At 51.6% G+C, this 26,348-nt stretch overlaps 1 protein-coding gene across 1 annotated transcript in view; it reads left to right on the top strand.

Moving 5' to 3' along the window:
* The first annotated feature begins 4,502 nt into the window (after positions 1–4,502).
* B4GALNT4 (beta-1,4-N-acetyl-galactosaminyltransferase 4) overlaps positions 4,503–26,348 on the top strand; it is a 110,472-nt gene continuing 88,626 nt past the window's right edge. Inside the window, exon 1 of the mRNA XM_074997948.1 lies at positions 4,503–5,097. Within this exon, the coding sequence (XP_074854049.1) occupies positions 4,947–5,097 (151 nt within the window). The 5' untranslated portion in view covers positions 4,503–4,946. The remainder of the gene's footprint in view (positions 5,098–26,348) is intronic.

The following is a 26,348-nucleotide window of genomic DNA, read 5'->3' as shown; positions in this document are numbered from 1 at the left end:
CATTTATTGGTGTGACCTTGAGAGGCTTCTGGATGGTTGGCTTGTCTGGTAAGAGAAAGACAGAGGAGACATGGCAGGGCTTGGGCAGATTAAAAAGGTGAAATAAAAGAGGCTTGTTCAGTTTGACTGCTAAAGGCCAGGAGGCTGGCTACCGAGATACCTGCTGCATCTCAAGACCATTCTTGTGCTTGTGTTTTTACCTATCATGTCACACTGTTGCCAGTCCTGGAGCAAATTTGCTGGAGGTGACTAGGATGGGAAATCTTAGGGAAAAGAGTCTAATGTGGAGACAAGAGCCTAGGATGAGGGTCAGCAACCTTGGGCATGCGAGCTGATTTTCATCAGCATGCGAGGCAGGAGCTCAGCCTTGCCCCTCCTCCCACATGTAGCCAGGAGCTTGCTCAAAGCCATGTCACCTGTGGATTAACAAAAGAGCAGCTAATGCTACCAACCACCACCTAAATGGTAATCTGCATCTTAATGTGTTTATTAATGAAGCTGCTGTGAGTAGGACTATTGGTGACTTTAAAAAGCATCACCGGCACTTGGAACATATAGTAGTAGTAGTAGGCATCCTTCAGTCTACGTAGACTATGGATTGTGCCCTTCGTAGTTCCATTTGGGATCATTTGCAGCGTCAATTGTGACTGTGAAGGCCCATATATATATATATATGGAACATATATAGAGGTCAAAAAGTTCAAATTTCAGCACTCTGCCTCGGAAAGGTTGCTGACCCTGGCTTAGGGTGAGATCTGCTTCCTTAAGGCGGAAGGACTGTGACTGTGACCCTCTCTCCCTAAATGTAAGGCTGCTGTCCACCCACACCAGAGGCACAAGGTATTACTTATTCTGGATCCATATGTCTGGATTTAATTATTCTGGATCCAAGAAGCCATGTTTTCTGTCCCACTGGAATGTCTCGGGCTACAGCACTCATTGTACTCTGTGCATGCTGCAGCTGATAACAAATCCTCCCCAGTGTAGTTCAGGGTAAGAACCATAACACAAGGCACTTGCATCTGATGAAGTGAGTCTGTGCTCACGAAAGCTCATGCTCAAAACTTTTCTGTTAGTCTATAAGGTGCCACAGGACCCTTTGTTGCTGTTTTTTAATCTGAGAGCACTTTGCATCCATTAATGAATTAAGCCTCATCTCATCCCAGTAGGAAAAGTGTTGTTATGCCCATTGTATGGCTGGGGAAAGTGAGGCCCACAGAGGTTAAATGAATTGCCCAAGATCGTTCAGCAAGTGCTTTTAGAACAGAAACTAGGATCCAATTCCCAATGGCTTCTCTGCCTTCCCAGAGAGGGCTGCTTGGGCTTTAGGCCCCCCAGTGTACAACAACAGCTGGAGGTGGGTAAGCACATGCCTGGTGCACCAAGTCGGCTGAATTCTTGGATTTGGGGTTTATCTGAGCATCCAGACTGTCCCACGTGAGCTGCAGGAGCCAACCTGTGCAAATCTACCTTTGGACCCTAAATCTTAGTGCCTCTGTATACATCCATTGTACGCCCTGCATACAGATGTGGTTGCCTCATCTCAAAAGAAGATATATTGGCATTGGAAAAGGTTCAGAGGAGGGCAACAAAAATGATTAGGGGTTTGGAATGGCTGCCAAAGGAGAAGACATTAAAAAGGCTAGGACTTTTCAGCTTAGAAAAGCAGAGATTAAAAGAGGGACATGATAGAGATCTATAGAATCATGATGGTGTGGACAAAATGACTAAGGAAAAGTTATTTACTTGTTCCCATACCACAAGAACTAGGGGCTCACCAAATAAGATCAATGAGTTGCACATTCAAAACTAAGGAAAAAACATTTTTCTTCACGCAGCGCACAGCAGGCTTGCGGAACTCTTTGCCAGAGGATATTGTGAAGACCAGGAATTCACCAGGGTTCAAAAAAGAAAGGTGAGGAATCAAAAGGAAGACAGGAGAGCAGTAAAATACAGACCCTTGATTTCAGAAGACCAGACTTTGATTCCCTCAGAGAACTGATGGGCAGGATCCTAACTGATGGGCAGGAAGCTAACTTGAAGGGAAAAGGAATCCAGGAGAGCTGGCTGTATTTTAAAGAAGCCTGACTGAAGGCATAGGAACAAACTATCCTGATGTGCAGTGAGAAAAGCAAATATGGTAGGCAACCAGCTTGGCTTACCAGGGAAATCCTTGGTGAGCTTAAACTCAAAAAGGATGTGTATAAGAAGTGGAAACTTGTACAGATGACTAAGGAGGAGTATAAATATATTGCTTGAGAATGCAGGGGAGTAACCAGGAAGGCAAAAGCACAATTGGAACTGCAGCTAGCAAGGAAAATAAAGGGTAGTAAGAAAGGTTTCTACAGGCATGTTAACAATAAGAGGGTGATCTAGGAGGGTGTGGAGCTCTTACTAGATGAGGGAGGTAAACATATGACAGATGATGTGGGAAAGGCTGAAGTACTCCATGCTTTTTTTGCCTCTGTCTTCACGGACAAGGTCAGCTCCCAGGCTACTGCAATAGGTAACAGTATGGGAAGGAGGTGGGCAACCCCCCAGTGGGGAAAGAACAGGTTAAGAGCTATTTAGAAAAGCTAGAAATACACATATCTAGGGGTCTGGATTTAATGCACTGAAAAGTACTGAGGGAGTTGGCAAATGTCATTGCAGAGCCGTTGGCCATTATCTTTGAAAACTCATGCAGACTGGGTGAGGTCCAGGATGACTGGAAAAAGGCAAACATAGTGCCCATCTTTAAAAAAGGAAAGAAGGGCAATCCAGAGAACTATTGACTGGTCAGCCTTTCCTCAGTCCCAGGAAAAATCATGGAGAGGATCCTCAAGGAATCCATTTTGCAGCACTTGGAAGATGGGAAAGTGATTAATAGTCAACATGGATTCACCAAGGACAAGTCATGCCTAACCAATCTGATTAGCTTCTGTGATGAAGCAACTGTCTCTGTGGGCATGGGCAGTCAATGGATACCTTGACTATAGCAAAGCAGTTGATAGTCTCCCACAATATTCTTGTCCATAAATTAAGGATGTGTGGAGTGGATAAATGGATTGTATGATGTACAGAAAGCTGGCTAGATGGTTGGACCCAACAGGTAGCGATCAATGGTTTGATGTCTGGCTGGCGATCAGTTTCATGTGGAATGCCCCAAGGATCAGTTCTAGGGCCAGTATTGTTAACTGCTTTATTAATGACCTGGCTGAGGGGATGGATTGCACCCTCAGCAAATTTGCAGACAACACTAAGCAAGGGGGACAGGTAGATATGTTGGAAGGCAGGGATAGGGTCCAGAATGACCTAGATAAGTTGGAAGATTAGGCCAAAAGAAATCTGATGGGGTTCAGAAAGGAGACGTGCAGAGTCCTGCACTTGGGACAGCAGAATCCCAAGCATTGTTACAGGCTGGGGACCACTTGGCTATGTAGAAGTGCAGCAGAAAAGGACCTGGGATTATAATGGATGAGAGGCTGGATATGAGTAAGTATGTCCCGGTAGCCAAGAAGGCTAATGGCATATTGGGGTACATTAGAAGGAGCATTTCCAGCAAATCTAAAGAAGTTATTTTTTCCTTCTACTCAGCACTGATAAGGCTACATCTGGAGTATTGTGTCTGGGGCTGGGCTCCCCAGTATAGAAAGGATATGGATGCACGGAAGAGGGTCCAGTGGAAAGCAACCAAAATGATTAGGTGGTTGGAGCACATGACCCAGGAAGAGCAGCTGAGGGATCTGGGCTTATATAGGTTGCAGAAGAGTGAGCAATGTTTCGACAGCAGCCTTGGAGGGGCTCGAGAGAGGCTGTGCTCAGTGGTGTCAGATGGCAGAAGAAGGAGCAATGGTGTGCAGTTACAGAGGGGGAGGTGTAGGTTGGATATTAGGAAAAGCTATTTCACTGGGATGTGTTACTGAGACAGTAGGTGGAATCTCCATCCCTGGAGGTTTTCAAGTCCCGGCTGGACAAAGCCCGGTCTGGGATGATTTAGTGGGGGGCTGGCCCTGCCTCGGGCAGGGGGCTGGACTCGATGACCTCCCGGGGTCCAGACCTTCCAGCCCAAGGAGCCTGTGACAGAACTAGCGGAATCCACGGAATTTAAGCCGGTCAATACCCTTTCGCCAGCCCGGGTAGGAACGGGTCCCTGGCGCCCTCTGCCCGCGGCCGGAAAGGGGTGACGGGCGATGGGGCGCTGGCCGATTACCAGGTCTGGGCACTGCCTGCGGGCACCTGGCCTTGGCCGGCGTTGGAAGGCGGGACCCTGAGCTAGCGGGACACTCTTCCCGTCTTTCCTGCTGCGCCGCCCGGAGGCGCCATCCCGCCTGCGGGGGACGCCGCGCCGCCTCCCGCTCGCCAGGTGGATGTCCGCACGCTGGCGTGGAGATGAAAGGCCGCGCAGCCTAACCCGGCTGGGCCCCGCCTCTGGCGGCGGCCGATTGGCTGCCGGGCGGAGCGCCGCGCTGCGATTGGGCCAGGGGCGGCTGTCGCTCCTCCGGCCCCCGTTCAGGCTCGGTGGCGGTGGCAGCGCGGATGCTGCCGCGGCCGGAGCATCCCTGGCGGCGGGGGCTGGAGCGAGTCCCGGGCCGCCTCCGTGCCGTGCTGCGCGCCAGGCCCGGGCGTCGGAGTGAGCGCCCCCGCCCCATGGGGCAGAGCGGCGCGGGCTGAGCGGCCTCCCGCCGCCGGGGAACGAGGCGGGCCGCGGCCCCGGATGCCTTTGTGCCTCGGGCGGGGGGCTCGGCCGGGGACGGGAGCGCCGGGGCCGGCCGGCCGGGGCCCCCCTGGGTGGGGTGCAGCCGCCGCCGCCGCCGCCTAGTGCCGGGCGCCTCCCCGCCTGCCGCTGCCGGGGGGCGCCGAGCAGCCCCCAGCCTGACCTCTGGCGGGGGCGGGGGGCATGGTCCTGTGCCGGGCCCGGGGGAGGTGCCGTGCGGCCGGCCCGCGCCGCTAATGCGGCTTGCAGGATGCTGTGGTTCCCGGTGAAGAAGATCCGCAAGCAGTTCAAGCTGCTGCTGCTGCTGGTGCTGCTCACCCTGGCCGCCTGGGTCACCTACCTGCACATCAGCCTGGTGCGCCAGGGCAAGGCGCTGCGCCTGCCCTTCGCCTACGGCAGAGGTAAGGGGGCGAGGGGGTTCCCTTCCCTTCCCTTCCCCAGAAATGTTCCATCGCTCTCGCCCAGTCCCAGCCTCCGCAGGCAGAGTGTGGGGACAGGCCAGCAGGGGGTGGCATCCCTGACCTAGCCTGGCCAATAGCCATTGATAGACTTCTCCTCCATCAACTTTATCTAACCCTTTGCTGAACCTGGGCTTCACAACATACCCCAGCAATGACTTCTGCAGGGTGCCCGTGTATTGTGCCAAGGAGTAGTTCCCTTTGTTTCAAACCTGATGCCTTTAATTTGATTTCCTTGGGTGGGCTTCAGTTGTTCTGTGGAGGGGTAAATAATGCCTCCTTGTTCATTTTCTTCATGCAGTTCCTGATTGTATGGACTGTTTATCATATCCCTCTTAATCATGACTTTTCTAATGTGAACAGTTGCACTGTTTCTAATCCCTTCTTATGTGGAAGCTGTGCCAGACCCTTAATCGTTTGCGTTGTCCTTCCCTTTGTCTAATTCTAAGATCTCTTTCTGAGACAGGGTGGCCAGGACTGCACTCAGTATTTGAGCTGTAGGTGTGGCGTGGATTTGCATAGTGGCATTATATTTTCTGTCTTACGATCTATCCAGATTGAGTTCTTCTGAAATAGTATCAGAGAGGTAACCGAGTTAGTCTATATCTTCAAAAACAACAAGAAGTCTTTTGGCACCTTATAGGGCACCTCTCTATTAGGTATTTTGCAGCATAAGCTTTCGTGGGGAGAGACCCGCTTCATCATCTGATGAAGCAGGTCTTTGCCCACAAAAGCTTATGCTCCAAAATATCTGTTAGTCTATAAAGTGCCACAGGGCTTCTTGTCGTTTCTGAAATAATGAGCCTTTATGACATCCAAGGAGCTGTGGGAGAAAGGACAGCCCTTAGTCCTTGCCCTCTGAAGCTTATGAAAGTGACCCTGTAATTGGACTAGCTCCCTTCAGCCAGAGCAGGAAACAACTGGGTGCTGACTGTTTCTACATGTGGGTTTAGAGATGCAGGTAGAGAACTCTTCCCGCAGGCTAGCTGAGTTGTGAAGTTCAAGTCAGACACTTGGCTGTGTTGCCAATAAGCTGTCCAACCCTTCAATATCTTTAGTCTTAGTGGTGAAGTGTTTTTAGCAGCAGTTCAATTCCTCTTTAGAGCTGACTAGATAACAGCTCCTGAGTCCAAGGCACAGAGTGCCTGTGTGTGAATCAGATAGACACTTCTGAAGATGCTAGAGATCATTTACCAACTGGGTTGGGGGCTGAGCTGTTTGGAGCCCTTTTTGCAGTGCCAGCATTCTGAGAGGTGCTACTGCTGGTTTGGCTCCTGTGACGGAGGCAGAGGATTTTTGGTAGATCCAAAGACTGTTTAGCATCTCTGGCACTCCCTGTTGGCTAAGCTCTAAAGCTGTGTAATGCATTGCCCCGGGCAGGAAGGGACAAGCTTAGGAAAAAGGTAACCCAGATCTAATAGGCAGCTCCCACATGCGGAAACCTGGGGTGCTTATTGCTATGTTGCTAAGAACAGGTATTGGAGGCCTCAGAGCAGTGAGTTTTCAAACTGTTCCACATCACATTCCAAGACCCCCTTCCACCTAGCTGGGGCCCTCTCTTCTCAAGAGTAGGGGAGTGGAGTTATGCTCTCTAGAACCTGATTGCGACCTCCAAGCTGAGCAGCCTTGCTGCGGAAGGCTGTGTTGTTGTTCCCATGGCTGTTCTCCATCACTGCATTGTGATGGATCTAGTACTAGAAGCTGTTGTGGCTTCTGGGAATGTTTGGGGTTGGGGGAGAGATTGGAACATCGGTGTGGATTTTCATTTTTCCATCTCAGCTTAGCTCTCATTGGGGTCTCGTGCCCTCATTTTAAGAAAGAGCCATTTCAAATATATATTCTTTTCTTTAAAAAATAGAACTGCAAAGGGGTAAACCAGTACCAGTTTGTGTCCTTTCTGCGGCATGTTTATGGCTTCAAAGACTTATCCAAATAGCAAAATCAGGTTTAATTCTCCTCTCACTTAAACTTAGTGTATACTGGTATATCTTCATTGGTGTCAGGGGAGTTACTGAAGATCTGTGCCGGTGAGAGTGTGAAGCAGGTAAGGGCAGCTGAGACTTTACTTATATGTGGTTCCTGGCAGGGGAGTTGGAACAATTTTTATAGGGGTGGGTATTGGGAGCCATTGACCCAAACTGTGAACGCTTTATATTGTGGATACCGCTTCAAGCCAAGGTGTCTGGCAGCACCAGCCGCGCTGTTCCATCCGGCACCTGTGGTTTCTGGAGAGCTACAGTGGCATAGGGTGGGCCCCCAGTTGAATGGAGTACTTATGTAATACTGCTTACTGGGGTAGTCCTCTTGACTTCCCTGGAACCAAGAGTTACATGAGGGTTTGCAGGGTTGGAGACGTAGGCTGAAATCTGAGTTGCAGCTTTCTCACTGGAGGTGGGAGGATGACTCACTCTTTCAAAAAGAGCTTTTCTTCAAGCTATTTGTTACAGATTTGAGTTAAAAGGGGTTTAACCATCAATAGCTTTAAGGAGTGGTTCTAAACATTTCCTCTCCTCTCCGATGACAGCAGACAGTGTTCCAAAGCATTGTGATATTATCCTATCCATGCTCCAAAAAACAGGAAAGTCAAGATACAGCTATTGTGACGAAAAGGCAGGAAATGAAACTCCTTGCCCTGTACAGTGAAGGGCACATACACTTGTTACTTTCTCTTTGAGTGAGCAGCTGTCTCAACGGCTGGAACAAACACCAACCAGTCACATAAGCCAAACTGCAAGAGTCTAACCCATTTCCCACACTATCAATCCAATTCAAAGGAGGCTTAATTAATTGTCTGCTCAGACCTTGCAGCCTCAGACTCTGCACGGTGCAGAATGTCAGACTGTGGCAGGTTTGTCCTGCCATTCTGAGTAAGCACACTAGCTGGCTGCAGGGGTGGATTTGATGATCAGCTACGTATAACCAAGTTCCAGACCATCAGTGTAACCACAGGAAGTTCAGATATATAGCATCAGTCTGCCCATAGCTTCAGAATGCCCTGTTTGTGCTGCTGAAGTTGGTGTGTTCTGGAAATAGTTTGTCAGACTGATCAGACTACTGCTGATAATCTGCTGACAGGGGTGCAAGTCTCCCAAGTGTCTTCCTGGGGCTGCTGACTCCTGCCCCAAAGGTCTTGCTTGCACACCATGCAACATTTGACATGGTCTTTGCAAGATCCCTTCCCAGGTCTGCAGACTGTGGGTATTTATTATTAACCATAGCCACTCTCTGGCTCCCAGCAGAAAACCCTGCAGTCCCAATGCAGCTGAATGAACTCTCTGAGAAATGGGAGCTATGGAACATCTCCGATATGATGGTAACACGACCAGTCTGAGGACCTGAGCTTCTTGTAACTGCATTAAGCAAAGACTGGGATCAGTGACTGCAAGATGAACTCATGCTCTGTGTTTGGTTCCTGCTTACAATGTACTTTTTGTGGTCACTGACACTAGTGTAAAGTCAGCAGGGCTGGTGACAGGCTTTATCAGGCCCTGGGCAATGTGTATGTGAGACAGAGGAGGGGGCTCAGCTCTGGGGTCCCCCAGATGGGACAAGGCTGGGGGCAGTGCCCGTAGTGCCACCCAGACCTCGCCGAACCTCCCCCAGGCAGCCCTCAGCTCAGCTGCAATTTAAAAGGTCTGGGGCTTCAGTCTCTGCTGCAGCAGCGATGGTGGTGGCCCAGAGCCCTGGGCCCTTTCATATCACCAGGCCAATACGGCAACAGTCCCCTTTCCCTGGCCCTGCTCCTCCCATCAGCAGCTGTGAAAGTGAGTGTGAAATGTCGCCAGATCAGAGCAAGATTATTATTTAACTCTTCTATTATGGTAGTACCAAGAGACCACAGTCAGACTGGGAATCCTCTTTCTTAGCTACAGACCGTTTTTACCAGGTATCAGGGCAAAGAGGAGTTTGCAGGTGGCTCAACAGGTCGCTTGTTGCTCACCTGGGGATCACAGCCCTGTCCCAGATACTGAGTGTTGAGGCACTGTGCAGTGAGCTGCTATTGAGGCTGTCTGTGCTCTGTAACTGGGGATGTAGAAAACAGACTGGAGGAAGGGCACAGATGAGCTCAGGAGTCATTCTAGGGTCCTTTATTCTGGATGTCTGTGTTTTTACTTGGCAGAGGCCATGCGGAGGAGCAGAGGGCTGGGAAGGAAATGAAAGGGGGATACGGCTGGGGGTGTTGACTGAGCAAAGAGATGGGCCTCCTTACAGGAAGGAGTGACTGAGGGGCAGTGCTGTGTGCGGAGGGAGGGGAAGGCAATCTCGTTGGGTACAGGAGGCAAGGAAAGGCTGGCGGAATGGCTTGGAAGGTTGATGTGAGGACAAAACCTAGCACATGGTGCTTGTCCTCGGGTACATCTGTTCTACCCAGGAGATCATCCCGGTCAAGGGTTAGATTTCGTGCGCCTTGTGGGACCCATGTGAAATCAGACTGTCAGGCGTTTGATTGTCGCCCACTGTACTCCTCAAAATTGCGAGGGGTAAGGGAAGACAACAGGAGAGCTCCCCCCCTCGACCTGCCTCACTGAGGACAGCAAGATAAAGTTGATTGTAGATACATTGATTCCATCTACACAATTATCGTAGCTGGAATTGCGTCTCTACGCTCAACTTGAAGGTCTCGGATAGACCTGCCCCTAGTCATTTCTGTCCTTTGTGGTACCACCTTCGTCTCTGCTGTGGCTCTGTGCTATTGTATTGCAGTGGTGACCAGAAGCCCCAGCCTGGGCCAGGGCTCCGGTGTGCTGGGTGCTGTGCAAACACAGTGAGGGACCATCTGCAAGGCCCGGCCATTTACACAGTGGGGTTCCCTTCTCAGCAGGGAGAGGTGGATTTGAAAATGATTTGAAAATGTGTCTTTGTCTAACTGCTCTGGCTGCTGGGGTGCACTGTATTCAGAAGTGTTCCCTCAGCACATGTTGGAAACCTTTGTTTGGAAAACAGAAGGATTTTTGAACTTGGTTTGGGCCCAAAGCACCTCTTGTTCAAACCAGTCTGGGAAGGAGCTGATCCTTGTCTGGAGCTGGCTTCTCTCCATGGGTTGCAGGGCTGTTGCTGGTAATGCACTGAAGGGCTAGGATAGGGGAGGTTCCAGAGCATCCACCCATGTGCCTGCGACACTGTTGTGCTGTGACTGTGTTATAGGTGTCTCAGAGCACGGGCGTAGCTGTCAGTGGCACAGGTGTCGCTGCAGCCCTTGAACAGGCTGTGGTGGAAGCGGTGCTTGGTGCTCATATCAGGCAGTCTGGCCTAGGAGCTGTAGTCGTATCATGGGAGGGAGAGCGAGCTGGGATGTGTGAACAGACAGAGATCTGACTACCACTGCGCATGTGTTCATCGCTGTAACTCACTCCACGTGAGTGAGGAGAAAGCTTACACAGGAGCACTGGACTGCCAAAACCTGACCTGTTGAATGACAGAGAACAAGAGCACATCTCCTTTATGGCCTGCACTCTCTCTGTCTGTCTGCCTTTGGGTTCTGCACCTGACCCTGCACAGACCTAGGCTGAGGTTTCTGGGACCGGGCACCAGAGGCTTTGGGGCAGGACAGGCAGTTCTGCCTGCTTGTGGAAGTCCCTGCTATGTCAGCCTGTGGTGGCTTCCAGCTCTGTTGACTGAGCTGCCATGCCACAGCACAAGCCAAAGGAGGAAGAGAGAAAAGGGTCAAACCAAACAGGCTGCTTAAGAATCTACTTCAAGAAGCCGCACTTGAGGGACAAGCTCCAGGTTCTTTGGGGGCTGGGCTCTTGGCAAGGATTGAGCGCCTTGTAAAGCCTCTGAATAGACAGGCAACAGTATAGCCAGGGGTTGAGATTTCTTCCTGCTTTCTGCCTCCTAGGTTTTGCAAAGCAGCCAAAGGCTTAAACTGCAGTACGCCAAGGCTGCTGACCGGCTGCGTTGGGTGCCTCACCACTAACTTATGGCTGCCCACAGGTTGCTCTGGAATGATCACTGTCCTGTAGTGAGGAATGAACAAACCTGGGGAAGAACAGGTGGAACACAGTCCTCTTTTCTGCATATCTGAGGCTGCTGAGCTTCCCTTGTGTTCTTCCTGGAGAATCTGCATACCCTTCCCCCGACCTCCAGTTCTGGGGTGAGCTGCTGATGACCATCTGGTGCACCAACTGCACAGCTGAGTCCTGTGCTCTGCCTGGCGGACAGCTCAGTGGTTGGCTGAGTAGAGCAGCAATGGGGAAGATCTCCAGATCTGACATCCATGTAATTTAGTGTTAATAGTCTGGAAGAAGCGGGCAGGAGGGAGAGTTAGTTGGCTGCTGCCTTGTCTTACACAGCTCTCTGTGCAGAGCAAGGGTAGCCAATCGTTTTTTGTCGACGTCCCAGTCACTTGATCAATCTCCAGCCTCTGGAGGAAATAATAGTGAATAAAAAGGTGTCTGGGTCGATTTGAGAGTGCGTGGTTTTGGCCCAGGCTCTGCCTAGGAGGGGCACCTCTGTCCCAGCACCCAGCAGTTCAGCTCCAGTTTCATGGGACTGGCTGTAAGGTGAGACTCTGGTGAGCTGCCCTTTACTCTCACCTAAAGCGTCGCACTGACTCCAGGTGGCGGCAGTCGGGCCTGGCACATCTGTTTCCATGATGGGACAAGTCTGCGTCCAGGCACTTAGATCTTGAGTGAGATGTGCTGCAGAAAGCCCTTGGAGAGAGAGAAGGGGTGGTGGGGTGGCCAGCTGGGGCTAAGGCCAGCTAGACAGAGGCCACTGGCTCTAGGGGTGGAATCAGCTGGCTCCTGAGCTCTTCTGCTTTTAGATCAGATAAAAAGAGCTCAGGCTGGGGGGGCACTTTTCTAAGCCCATTTGGGGTTGACCTCTTGAAAACTTGCCTGTTTGTGTCACAGGGGCAGCTGCTGGGGCCTGAAACCTTGGCTGTGCTTAAGTGCCTACATGCGAGCAGAGACCTGCTGAAGATCAGGGTCTGGCTGGGGGTGCAATCGGGGGGACAAACAGGCAGTCACAGGGGGCTGAGTGTAGGATACCAAGGTAGGGAGCTAGGGGTGGGTTGTGGAGGCAGGAGCCCAGGCTGGGTGTTCTGTTGTGGGGCTGGAGGTGGGTTACAAAGGTGGGGGTGCTGTCATGGGGGACTGGGGCCAGGTTGTGGGGGCAAGAGTCCAGGCTGGGAATGCTGTTATGGGCCTAGGGAAGGGTTATCAGGGTGGGCGTGCTGTCACTGGGGGCTGGTGGCATGTTACCAGGGCAGGCATGTTGTGGTGAGGGGCAGGTGGTAGGTTACCAGGGCGGGTGTGCTGTTGTGGGGTGTCTGACGGTTAGTTACCAGGGTGGGTGTGCTGTTGTGGGCGGGCTGGTGGTGAGTTACCAGGGTGGGTGTGCTGTTGTGAGGGGTCTGGTGGTAAGTTACCAGGGTGGGTGTGCTGTTGTGGGCGGGCTGGTGGTAAGTTACCAGGGTGGGTGTGCTGTTGTGGCGGGTCTGGTGGTAAGTTACCAGGGTGGGTGTGCTGTTGTGGGGGGTCTGGTGGTAAGTTACCAGGGTGGGTGTGCTGTTGTGGGCGGGCTGGTGGTGAGTTACCAGGGTGGGTGTGCTGTTGTGGGCAGGCTGGCGGTTAGTTACCAGGGCAGGTGTGCTGTTGTGGAGTATTGTGGTGAATTACTAGAGCGGGTGTGCTGTTTGGGGGGAGGGGGGAGGGCTGTGGGTGGGTTACTAGGGCGGGTGTGCTGTTATGTATGGGGGTTGGCAGCAGGTTACCAGGGCAGGCATGCTGTTATGGTGAGGGCTGTGGATGGTTACCAGGGTGGCTATGCTGTTGGGGTGGGGGCTGGGGTTGGTTTACCAGGACAGATGTGCTGTTGTGGGGGGCCTGGCAGTGGGTTACCAGGTGGGTGTGCTGTTGTGGGGTGGAGGGTGGCTGAGGGTGGGTAACTAGGCTGGTGTGCTGTTGGGGGGCTGGGGGTGGGTAACTAGGCTGGATGTGCTGTTGGAGGGGGGGCTGGGGGTGTGTTACTAGGCTGGGTTTGCTGTCGTGAGGGGCTGACGGTGGGCTCGGGGGGCCAGGGCTGTATGTCACAGGCTGGGCGTGCCATCTCATGGGCTGGGGGTGGGTTGGTGGGTGCTGTTGTGGGGAAGGAACAGTGAGTTCATGTGAGGGCCGCACCAGGGGACTGGGGTTAGGGTGCTGGGCTTTGAAAGTGCACAGGAGAACGCTCCTGTTCTGGAAACTATGCCGGGGTGGGGGTGGCAGCTCCTCTTTCCCTCCACCTGCTTGGGCTGTAAATACAAAGGCAGAATGAGGTTTTCGGGCAGCTGAGGATGGATCTGGTGGGCTTCAGACTCCCAGACAGAGCCTGCCACTCTCCTCCATCGCAGATTGGCTGGCAGAGGGTGCATGGAAAGGTTAATTACTTGTTAAATTAACCGGCTCTAAGCAGATGCACTTTCTGCAGGCTGATGGTTTGGGCATGTGTACATCCTGCTGTCAACCTATCCCTTCCCAGACACTCCATCGGCGAGGCCAAAGGGCAGCGTTTGCCATGCACAGGGGAACCGGCCCCGGGTTTTGGCAGCCCAGAGTCCCTGTGTGAGGCTGAAGTCATCCTGCCTGGGGGCAGGGAGTGCGTGTGGACCTGTGTACTCCACTTCCTCGCTGATGCCTACGCCCTCCAGCAGGGATATGCTGCAGCTCGGTGTGGCACATTGCAGGGCTGTACGGGCTGAGGAGTTGGCGCCGAACCAGAACAACATTATGTTCCTGATAAAATAAATCTCTTTCTTATCTTCCACAAGTAGATAATTACCTTCTCTGCCTAATTTAACACACACATTCCTCAGCTGAAATAATGAGGCCATTATGCTGCTCTCCTGGCTGGAAACGGCCCTGAGTCAATGGGGCGGAAATGTTAGTGCGCCAGGTAAAAATACAATTAAAAAACCTGATTCATAATGGGGGATGTGAGCACTGGGTCCACCAGAGACTTCCCTGGCAAGCGTCGAGGGAGGTAAGCTTGTGCTTCAGGAGCCTAGCATGTAATTGGTTTATTTGTCAAGGAATTTAAAGAACAGGGTGAATGACCTTGCTGTTGCAGTAGGGGTGTTCCAGGTGTGGGCAATGGTGTGCCATCAAGGGGGTGGGCGTGTCTGAGGGCAGGTAGGGAACCTTATTGAAATCCATTGACTGTGCGATGAAGGATGGGCAGGTGGTGAGAAAGGAAAGAGTTTGCTCACAGGGCTCTCGAAGAAGCGGTGAACCTGAGCAGTCTTGATAGTTTTACTCTGTTGCTGCCCACCAAGCTGCGAGCAACCTGGTATTGGAGTTGCCTGCCTGCAGGCTCAGGAAGGCTGCTCTGCATTAGGTCATGTTTCGGAGAGTTTCTTCACAATCTTCTTTTTTTAAATGGGAGCCTGAATTCTGCAGGAGTCGGTGGTTTGCCCCTTCCCCTCCCCCTCTCCAAATCGATGAGATTCGCATGCAACGGTGGTAGGCAGCTGAGTGGATTTTAAAGACCCCTCCACCACCAGTGCAAGAGGGTGTATGTCTAGGAGTGGGCATGATGATCAGGACATGACAGGGCATACAAGACTGGTCTGTGCTGGTTGGATAATTCAGAGACTGGCTGGTGATCCCCTTTCCAGGCACTTGAATGGAGGAGGCAGAAACTCCTTTCCCTGCTGCCCCCAGTCCCTAATCCCCAGAAAAGACGGCACTTGATGACCTCTGTGTGTTTGGGGCACTGGCACGTGTAAGGCCAGTCTCGTTTGTGATAGCAAATGGGGGAAGGAAACTCAGGACAGTCTCACTGTATATGGCAGGGAGAGGAGGGAGCCACCCAGACAGCAAGGAATGGATGGTACACTTGTATGTTATGGCTGCAGCCCTGGCTGTCTAAGTGTGTCACCCCTGAAACATGCCATATTGCTTGTCGATCCCTGCTTATGTGGGAAGTGCTTTGGCCATGTCACTCTGTGGTAACTGCTGTCTAGTGGCAGGTTAACTCCATGGGAAGTGCCAGGGAGTTTCTGGGGAAGTCCCGTGGCAGCTTCTGTTGACTGGCAGGTTGCACAGGAACTGTCGAGGAGCCTGGGAGATGTCCTTTACCAAGTGCTGGACAGCGTAGCACCCGGGCTGTTTGAGGAGTCTGGTCTCTGCTTCCAGCCGGTGAAGCCAAGCACAGAGAGCCGGAGGAAGGAGGCTTCCTGTTGTTTTTCACCTGTGTAGATTCATCTTTGTCTTCCTCCTTTGGCTGTGTGAAGATTCTGGTTACAGCTTATATGCAAATGGAGTTTGTAATATGTGGGGGGGTTTCCTGGGCGCCACTGAGAGAACCAAACCTGTGCAAATTGCTGAAAGCCAGGCCACTTACAGCTCAGACAGGGGTTCCCTCCTCTCTTAAGGCAAATCGAACCAATCCAATCACAAAGAGCCCCTCTGCAGCCTCTCTGGCCAGCCAGAAGTCACACAAGCAAATCCCTCAGGCTTCCCAGCTTCTCTTGCGCCCCAGTCAGTCTCCTCTCTTAAACAGATGAGAGGTTATGAAAACCAACCTCACCAAATCCACACAGGTCTTTCCAGTCTCACAAAGGGACCAGCCACATCCCCAGTTTAGTGTATACCTCAGAACCTACCCAAAACAGCGTATTGTGCCAAGTCTTTAGAATCTAAAATCTAAAGGTGTGTTAATAAAACAAAGAAAGAATAGGGTGAGAGTCAAATTGTTAAAGCGTTCAAATTACATACATCAGTTATAATTCCTTGATGGGGGCAGGCAGCAGGTGGAGCAGGCTGCTACCTTAATCGTCTCTGGAAATACATCCTTTGTCGGGGTGGGCCAGCCGTCCATTCCGGCCCAGTTCATAGCAGAGATGTTCCTGCAAACTGCAGCCTGGAGATTGGAGACAAGATAGAGATTGCAGGCTGAAGACACCATGGTGACTGCCAGGGTCCCTTTTGTAGTCTTGCCCCTGTAGAGGGAAAATCCTGCCTGTGAGCACAGTCACAATGGAGAATCACATGATTAGGTCACCTGTCCTTCCTTTGTTGGGACATTCTGCCATTGGCAACAAGCCAGATGTCATATCCCAGCTAAATTCCTGAGATGTGGATTGGAGTTCATTCTGCTTTACCTAGGTAGGGATTCTTTCATGGTAGGCTGCCCCACCTCCTATTGTTTCCCAGTGTCAGCTACAAGTACAGAGACAATACTTACAGCTTCACAGACAAAACTGATGCAAAACAAAAAGCAGTCAAGTGGCACTGTAAAGACTAGCAAAATAATTTATTAGGTGAGCTTTTGTGGGACAGCCCCACTTCTTCAGACCACAGCCATACCAGAACAGACTCAATATTTAAGGCACAGAGAACCAAAAACAGTAATCAAGGAGGACAAATCAGAAAAAAATGATCAAGGTGAGCAAATCAGAGAGCGAAGGGGTGGGCGGGGGGCGAAGGTCAAGAATTAGATTTAAGCCATGTATGCAGACGTATAAGCAGCATGAACAGAATCAGTGAATCACCAGCTTTCATTAGACACTTCACTTGGCACAAGGTTTGATGCAAACTTAGTACAGTGGTTCCAGTAATGGGTCTCATCTTCCTTTTGCAATCCAACAATGTCACAGCAGTAAACACGCATCCCTTTGTTTGAGACCTGGCAGCAGTTTGACCAGTTCTGCCTCCTCTGGTCTCCATGGTTTGAACACGGGTCACCAGATGCAGGAAGAATTCATCACTTGACATGCAACGTTGATCCCTATAGTCCACCACAGTATTCTCAAGTATCAGGTTGTTAGCGTTCAGAGGACGCCTTACCAGGCGTATTTTGCACAAAGGTCACGTCAGGGGCTAAGGGTGTGAAAACAAGGCTGGATTCCTTTGCACCCTTGCTGGGCTGTGTGATGGCTCCGCTGCTCCTTCTGCCCTATGGAACGTGTGGCTGGCTGGGTTCTCCCCCCCACCAGTATCATGTTTCTTTCAAAATTCTATGGGACGGAAGGGGCCAGTGGGGCCAGAGCCCTGGGGCTCGGCTGCCTGCCCTACGCCCAGAGCTGCTGCCTAGGCCTCATTTGCTAGTCCTGTACCTGCTCCCAGTCTTGGTCGTCAGGCCTGTCCTGTTCCCCTCCTCCTAGAGACACCGTCCTGTTCCGGACCCCTGTGAGGATGGGTGGAGGTTTTGGGAAAAGGGGTAGAGTGGAGCAGGGGAAGAAAGAGGCAAGGTGGGGGCTGGGGCAGATGGGAGGTTTGTCCCAGGCACACCCCAGACCTGCCAATCGGGTGGGTCAATGGGGCCTGAAAATTCAAAGCAGCCTGTGGTTCCCTGCTGTTGCCATTACTGCAGCAGCAGTGGTCACAGCCGGAGTGCCTGGCCCTTTAAATTGCTCTGGAGCACCACACCAAGCATTCTGCAGGGCTCTTAGGCTCAGGGGGTGAATGCTGAGCTCCAAGAGGCTGGGAGCCCTGGCTGCCCCCACCCCACCCCTTCTGTGAGATGCTCAGGACACCACCACAGAGTGCAGGACTGTTCAGTGTTCAGTGTACCAGCAGTGCAAGTGGGCATTCAACAGCTTATCTCCAAGCCCCCTCTGGTGCAAACTGCCTGGGTTCCCTTCCTCTGCCCTGCACAGGTGCAGAAGGCCCAGACTGAGCCAGAGGGGATTTAACCCTCTGGTCCCAGCTGTTTGGAGCTGATAGTGCATTGTCCAGCCGCTGCTGGTCCCTGGGCACTGGAGTCAGATCCCTGCCAGCCCCTGCTCTTTCCATGGTCCAGGAGCAACAGCCACACCCAGAGCTGCTGGCCAGGTGTGTATTGGGGGCTGCCAGTTCCGGGTGTGAGTGACAAGCCCTGGCTGAGGGGAAGGGATTCACTCCTGTGAGTACAGAAGCCAGACTCAGGGAGAGAGCCCCACGGGGGGTAGCAGCTGAAGCCCCTTCATCACCAGTTAGGCTGGGACTCAGGGAGCAAAGCCCTCTCTCCTGTGGATTGCCCCAGGCCGGGGCGTAATTATCTCAGAGGAAGTTGTTGGAGCTTCACTAGATACTGCCTGTGACTCGGAGACGTCCCCTCATCAGTCAGTGACGCAGTCAAGTTAATGCACTGTTGGGAGCCTGTGGAGTGGGAAAAGATGTGTGACCTTAGCCGTGGGTTAATGCAGCTGCCTTTCGCCTTTGGAGAGTGATCCCATGTGCTACTCACAATCTCTGTTCAATAGTAGGGAGCACTGGTCATCTGGACTGGGGTGTAGGCAGAACTTTGCAGGGTTCCATGGCTGGAAGTGGGGGGTGAGGACAGGGGCCAAGGGCAGGGCTAGAAAGCTTTGGCAGAGCTGGGCAGGCAGGAGTGGGGGCACTGGCAGAAATGGGGTAGGACAGGACTGGAATAGAGAGGGTGGCTGAGGGCAGGACCCGGGTGCTTTGGCAGAGCTGGGTGATGGTTGTGGGGTGGTGTGAGCAGAGATCTGTGTTAGAGTAGCAGCAAATCCACTCCTGAACCTTAATGGCCCCGAGATGCTGGTGCCCAGCCAAGCTGTTGGAGAAAGTGGGAATGTGCCAGGAGAATGCTAAAGCAGGCTCTGCACTTGCTGACCAGATGGTTGTCTTGGTTGTGGTGCAGGACAGTTGCACTTGGAGGACCCTGCCTGGCTGCCTTGTGTCCCCTAGGCCTGTGGAGCTGTCAGCAGATCCCTGTCTGTGTGCTGGAACGAGCTGGGGACACGAGCATGTGCCAGCTGGGACTGAGGGTCACTGATTCAGGGGTGTACTGCAGAGTGGAGCTTGGGATGCAGTGAGCTTGTGCCGAGGCTCAGTAGAACTAAGGTGTGTGCATGGCAGATCCAGGGATTGTCTGGCTTGGCAGTGGGGCACAGCTCTGCCATGTGTCTCTGTGTACACACCAGATTGCAGCTGCCATGCGCCATGTGATAGGTACTGTGGTGGAATGGCTGAGAAATTCCAAACTGGTGGAAAGGGGCTTCTCAGCAGGAATTCTCTAGCTGGCACCGGGAATGCCCTGGGATGGTGCTGGTGTCTCCAGACACGTGTGCTCAGCACGGTTGCTGAGTGAGCAGCAGTGCCCTTCATCTAAGGCGGGGGTGAAACAGTTATTTTTGGGGGCCACTCTAAGAGTTTGGAAAGTGGTCAGGGGCCTCACTCTTCTGTGGTACTCGTGGAGGAGGTGCAGGGTCTGGATTGGAGGTTGAGAGCAGAAAGGCGTGTGGTTAAGGGGTTGGAGTGGAGGAGGGGGTGTTGGGCCTGGGAGGGAGCTTGGGTGAAGGAAGTGGTTGTGACCTGGGGTAGGAGTCTCGTGACTTGGGGCTGGAGACTGGGGGGAAGGAGGGGGTGCAGAGGGTTGGGTTGTGACCTGGGGCACGCATTGGGTGCAGGGTCTGGGAGGGGTATGGATGCAGGAGGGGGAGCAGATGAGGAGGGTTTTGTGGGGTAGGAGAACAGGAGGAGTGGTGCAGAGAACTGGGGGGAAGGAAGGGTCTGGGGTGCCAGAGGCAGGCTCTGGCTGGGAGGCCTGTGCTTGAGGCTGGTCCTCTGCCTGCTGCAGCCCCAGATAGTTGTAAACTGCTGCCTGCGCCATGTGGCTCTCTGTTCCACACGCCGGGAGAAGGGGGAGGCTTTGCACGCTGCACCCAGCCATCCCACCAACAAAATCCTCTCAGCGCCTATTGTCCAGACATGGGCCAATGAGAGCTGAGATATTTTACAAAGGGGTGGGAGCAGCATGCAAAGGGTCCTCCTCCCCTGGCATCTGGAGCAGAGCGCTACATGGAGCAGACAGCCGCTTAAAGCAGCAACTGGCTGTTCTGTGCCAGAGGTGGCCCATGGGCTGGATCCTGCAGCCCTGTGGGCCATATCTTGTGCAGCCCTGCTCTGAGGCCCGTCTGGGCAAGCAAGCCAGAGTGGGAAGGGAAGGGCTGATCTGGCTTGGACTTGGTACCTTTTCGGATGTGTCTGACCAGCTCTTCTACAGAGACAATACAATGGCTCAGTCAGTCCTAGCGGCTCCTGCCATTGTAACAGGAGGGTGGGCCGTGGCTCTCTAGACCACCTACCCCCTGCACACAGGTCTTTGCAGGGCGCTGGGATAGCAAGTCAGTTCCATGGCCCCATAAGCTCTTCTGAGTCCTGGCAGCTTAAGTGCTCTTTGTGCTGCAGCCCTTTAATGTGGGTTTTGTGTAAATTAATTTCCTGCTGCGCTTCCTCTTCATTGGGTTTAATGTGAAATCTTTCTCAACTGGAGAGCTGCAGATTATCGGCTGCGGCCCATGTTCACCCCACTCGCTCTGCCGTGTGCCGGGAGAAGGCAGGAAGGAAGAAGAGGGGTTTTTGGCTGTGGTTGGAAATAGGATTATTGTATCATAGGTTTGAGATGGGCACCCTGTAACCAAGGCCATGGTTTTTGGGACTGATTCTTCCGTTTCTTTAAGGAGAGACTCAGGGACTATTAGTCAGAAGCCCATGAGCTCATAGCTGTCCCATTAATAAGGCTGGATTGTGATCTCAATTCTGTGAGTGTAAATCTGGTGTCATTCCAGCCAGCTCATTGGAACTCCCCCAGGCTTACATGGTCACAGCTGAGATCAGGATCCAGCCCATGGTCCCTGGGACAGGCAGGCAGACCTTCGTCTGCACCCATCATTTTCCCAGTGGTGCCACTATCCAGATGATGTCCCTGAGCTCTGCAAGGGTGACTGGTGCAACGGAGAAACTGGAACCTATGCAAATGTTCAGTTATTTGGCTTTGGGTATATAAGTGACTCCTACGAGCTTCTTTAAATAGCTTCCTTGATACAGTATCTCAGGACATTATCAGTAAACTAGGGAAATGCGAACTAGATGGGGCTACTATCAGTTGGGTGCATAACTGGTTAGATAACCATTCACAGAGAGTATCTATTAATGGTTCAGCTGGAAGGGAAGTGAGTTCAGCGAGGGTCAGTTTTGGGACCTGTACTGTTCAGTATCTTCATCAACAGTTAGAAAATGGCGTAGAGAGTTCACTTATCAAGGTTGCAGATGATACCAAGCTCGGAGGGGTTGCAAGTGCGTTAGAGGAGAGGGTCAGAATTCAAAATGATCAGGACAAACTGGAGAAATGGTCTGAGGTAAATAGGATGAAGGTCAATAAAGACAAACATAAAGTACTGCATTTAGGGAGGAACAATCAGTTTCACATATACAAATGGGAAGGGACTCCTTTGGAAGGAGTACTGCAGAAAGGGATGTAGGGTTATGTCTGCACTAGACACAGAAGTCAACCGCTGATACACATGTAATACTCACAGGCCCTGAGACCTCGTCTGGGGTGAGTGAAGTCTCTGATCTGCAGCCTTGGCTGAGAGCCAGCTGGCCTTTAGCTCACGTGGTAGAGTGCAGGGCTTTAGACCCTAGGATTGCAGGTTCTGTCCCTGGGGCTGTCGGTGTTTACAACTGGTGCATTGGTAGGGAAGAGCTGCTGGAAGGTCTCAGAAGCTCAGGATGTGCTTCCTCAGCTGAGGGAAGTGTGTAATACCCTGAGACCTCATCTGGGATGCATGAAGTCTCTGCTCTACAGCCTCAGCTGAAAGCCAGCTGGTCTTTAGCTCATGTGGTAGAGTGCAGGGCTTTAGACCCTATGCTCACATGTTCTATCCCTGGGGCTGGCAACCTAGGTCTGTTGGTATCACACACGATTCTAGCTATATCAGTTGTTCAGCTAAAATCAACTTATCAGGGGTCAACTTCGAAGTCTATCTATACAGAAGAAGATCAACAGGAGCATTTCTCCCATTGACCTTCCTTAATCCTTGCCATTTGCAAGGAGTTCTGGGGTCGACTTTGACTCCGGAAAGCTCCATTTCACACATGCACAAAACAAAACCCCAGACAGTTGACCCTGAGCAGGTCAATCTTCCACAGTAATATAGACCTAGCCCAAGGGGTCATAGTGGACCACAACCTGAGTCATCAACAATGAGATGCTGCTGCAAAAAAACCAAACATGATTCTGGGTGTTGTGAGAAAGACATGAGAAGTAATTCTTCCAATCTGTTATGCACAGATTAAGGCTCAGCTGGAGTAGTGTGTCCAGTTCTGCTGACCACACCATTTTAAGAAAGATGTGGAGAAATTGGAGAGGGTCTAGAGAGGAGCAACTAAAATGATTAAAGGTCTAGAAAATATGACCTAGGAGAGTAGATTAAAAGAATTGGGTTTCTTTAGTTTGGAAAAGAAAAAGTCTGAGGGGGACATGATAGCAGCTTTCAAGTACCTAAAAGGGCATTAGAAGGAGCAAAGAGAAAAACTGTTGTCCTTAACTTCCAAGGATAGGACAAGAAGTAGTGGGCTTAAATTGCAGCAAGGGAGGTTTAGATTGGACATTCGGAAAAATTTTTGAAGGTCAGGGTGGTTAAGCACTGGAATAATTTGCCTAGAATCTCCATCACTGGAGATATTTAAGAAAAGTTTAGATAAAGACATAGATAGTGCTTGAGGTCAATATTGCACATTTGATGGCAGGACAGAGTTACAAACCTGGAAGTCCTGGACAGAGCAGGAACCACAAGCATGGAAGCCATAATTCTGAAAGCCCAACTTTCAGAATGGAGGAGTCAAGAATCCCTAAGCAACTCATCTACGGGGAACTCTCCCAGGGCAAAATGAATCAAGGTGGGCCTTGCAAGAGGTATCAAGACTGCGTGAAGGCCAACATTGCTCATGCTGGTTTTAAACCAGATCAGCTAGAGCAGCATGCAAAAGATCGAACAAGCTAGTGTGCTCTCGTACAACACGCGTATGACAACTTTGAAGAGCAGTGACACGTATGCATAATTGATGCTCGTGAGAGGAAGAAAGCAACAGCAGCAGCCGCATCAACAGAGCCAGGACAATTCCCTTGCCCCCGCTGTGAACGCTCATGCCATTCAAAGCTTGGACTCCTCAGCCACATGCAAGTCCACAACCAATGAGCCTGTGCAAGCTCAAGACGTCATCGTCGGACATGACAGACTACTTACGAGATAGTCCTTGGTCCTACCATGGTGACAGAGGACTGGACTTGATGACCTCTTGAGCTCCCTTCCAGTTCTAGCATTCTGTGATTCTATTAAAGCCTGCACTCAGTGATTCAGTAATGAACAGGCATAGCTGGGACCTGTTTCCATACATGTGAATAAGAGGTGAGGCCTATGTGTCCCTCACACATCCTGAGCTGCTAGGGAAATCAAGGTGGTGATGGGCACCACCTGGAGTCCTTCTTTGGTGGAAGGATGATTCCTGGGATACAACCTTGAACGGCACATGCATGCTCAGCTGCATAGGGAAGTTTAACCTCCTATGCGCTTAAGCTTTGTAACGTCGATTGAAATCAATGGTAGCAAACAGCCCAACTACTGTGAGGATCTGGGCCTTTGTAAGCAGAGAGCCAGATCTGGACATGGCATTGCTGTCAGTGGGGCGACCTCAGCTGAGTGCCCTATGCGTGCTGACCTTGAAGTGTCTGAACACAGTCTTTCACCGGAAGGTGTGTGGCTCTGCCAGCCCTCACCTTTGCTCACCGTTCTCATTGCTCTTGCCTGTGTCACACAAACACCTGCTGAAGCCCGCGTAAGGCATCCCCCTTTCCAGACAAACTTCTACCTCAAGAGACCACCCAGCTGGTCCCTGATGAAATTGGCTGCACCTCTGTTAAAAGATCTGCTGCGCAGCCCATTTGTCACTTCACTGTGGCTGTCGCAGCTGGCTGGAAGCAGCAGAGATTAGCACCAGTGAGGGGCTAGCCTGGGATTCAGGCCTTGTCTGGACTGGGGTTTTGCAGCTGTTAGGGGCTACCTTTGCTGTTCCAGTACATGCTCTTGTTGTAGGCAGGCAAAGCTGCTGTCTGTAGTGCCAGAACATGCCCAGGGTTCAAGCAGGGGAGGTGGTACTTGAGCAGATGTTAGTTTTGCTTGTCAGTGTTGGGGCTTCGCTGGTGGCTAGAACTGGGGGAAATCCCCACTCTAGAGAAGGCTTCAGAAGAGGAGGACTACTTGCCTCGGGCTAGACTGGGGCAGTCAATATATGGACCGCTGGCTGGATCCAGCCCCCCAGGCCTTTTAATCCAGCCTGCAGCCCACCCCGACGGCTGCAGAGGGGCAGATCTTCAGATGCTGCCCCCACTCCCAGCATATTCTCTCAGCTCCTGCTCATTTGAAAATGGCCAACGGGAGCTGAGAAATTGTGCTGCACTGCCCTCCCCTCCAGCAAATTCTTTCAGATTCCATTGGCTGGTTCCAGCCAATGAGAACGCAGAGAATTTTCTGGGAGTGGGGTCAGTACTTGAAGATCTGCCCCCTATGGCTGTGGGCCAGATTAAAAGGCTTGGGGGACCAGCCAGTAGGAACTGAGAGATTATCCTGGGGGTGGGGGCATCTTGGAAGCAGGAAAGGGCCAGGTTGAAAGCCCCACCCCTCATTTGTACTTCTGACAGTTTCTCACAGTACCTGGGTTCTTTACAACTTTCAAAGGGCCCTTTGTTTCCAGTTTTTATTTTATTTAATGTTTCCTGGGAATTGATCGGTGTTTGTTACCATAGCAACAAAAAGCGGTGAAAATTCGTGGGAAAAGTACTATAAATTTTCCTGGCTAACTATCAGGGCTTATTTTGGTGGATGGAAGGATCGGGGGAGATTAAAATGCATTGATGAATGGAATTCAGTGTGGTTTGCTGCAGAACTAAATGGGGCTGAAATCGCAAGAACACCTCTGAGTGTTAGAAAACAGTATGTCTCTTATTCCCAAATAAGACTGTTCATTTGAATAAACAGGGTTACCGTTGTAGACATAGACCTATTAGCCAGATGCACCACCATTGGCAGCACATTCACTGAACTTCACCCTTTTCTCCTGTTTTTGTTTTTGTTTAAACTTTCAGATGCTTGTGTTCTGAAACGTACTCTGACAGACTTTCACTTTCTTCCCATTTTTGTGTGTCATATCTTCAAACCATTGTCTGCTGAAAGCTTGAAATGTGTAGGCAGTGGGTGTGAGATTCGTCAGTGTATTCAGACATGCACGTGCTTCAGAGCGTGCCTGCTTGCCTGCTGGTCTATTGCTGGGGTGGAGAACCTCTGGCCTGGGGTCTGGATCTGGGCCAATGAGGGGGTTCCATTGAATCCGGCCTGCAGGGGGAAGGTTAGCAACCGCATCTCAGCCCCCCACATCTCACCTCTGCCCCACTCACCTGCAGCTTCCGGCTCCTCGTCCTGCACACAGGCAGGTGAGGAGCCCGCAGGCGGGTGAGGCAGTTTGAGGGACTAGGTGGCAGCACAACAAGCGCTAGAGCTGCTTCTGCACCCGCCACCAGGCAGCCAGGAGCCTTTCCCCACCTGGGGCAGCTGCAGCAGGGACCCTGGCAGCTGCTTGCTGCATACCACCTCCCACCCAGACCACCCAACCCCGAGCCTGTTCCTGCACTCCTACCGCCTAGCACCTCATGCCTGGACACCCCAACCCACTTCCTAGCAGCCCCCCCACACACACACTGAACCCCTCAGTCTTGGCCCCACAAAATCTACAAGCTCAGGGCCCCTAGGCTGTGGGGCTGATATGTGAGGGGACGAAGGGGAGTCTTTATTTTTTGCTTCTCAGATGGGCACCACATCAGTGAAGGGTTTGGTTTTTGATTTTTTTTTTCTTCTCGCTTTTGACTGGCCCTCAAGTGATTTTTCTGTGGGTCTTTGGCCCCAACCCAAAACTGGGTCCCCCTGCCCCTGGTTTATTGTATGTACCTAAGCTAACACATAGTCTGTGTGAATATGCAAAGCTGCCTGCTGAAGTCAGGCTAACGTGTTATCATAATGCATATTTCTCATGCAGTGTATTGCTGTTAATAATAAACCAAGGGTTTTTTAAATATATGTGAATGATACAAAAGTAGGGGAAAATCAGGGGAAAAAAGAATAATACTTCTTGTAAAACCCAGGAATTTTGGGGTTAAAAAACATTTAAATTGAAAATGAAGGGTCTTAATCATAGTCTTAAATCAGAACAGCTGCCACTTGTCTTCAAACTTCAGCACTACATGTGATGTTGCTTCCATGGTGTACATTCTGTTTCTTTCACACACCGCTATCTGTTCTGCTCCCATGTGTGTCTGCACACTTGTGCTTTTGTTAGTGTGAAAGCAGGGTCTGTGTAGTTGCATCCTCATTGAGACATCTAGACCGTTTCCCCAGCCGCTAGCTTTGATGTCACAAACACTGGGTTCCGAGG

Source organism: Carettochelys insculpta, chromosome 6, assembly GCF_033958435.1.
Source record: "Carettochelys insculpta isolate YL-2023 chromosome 6, ASM3395843v1, whole genome shotgun sequence".
NCBI lineage: Eukaryota > Metazoa > Chordata > Testudines > Carettochelyidae > Carettochelys > Carettochelys insculpta.
Note: the sequence above shows the minus strand (reverse complement) of the source record. Positions and strands in the feature narration are given on the sequence as shown.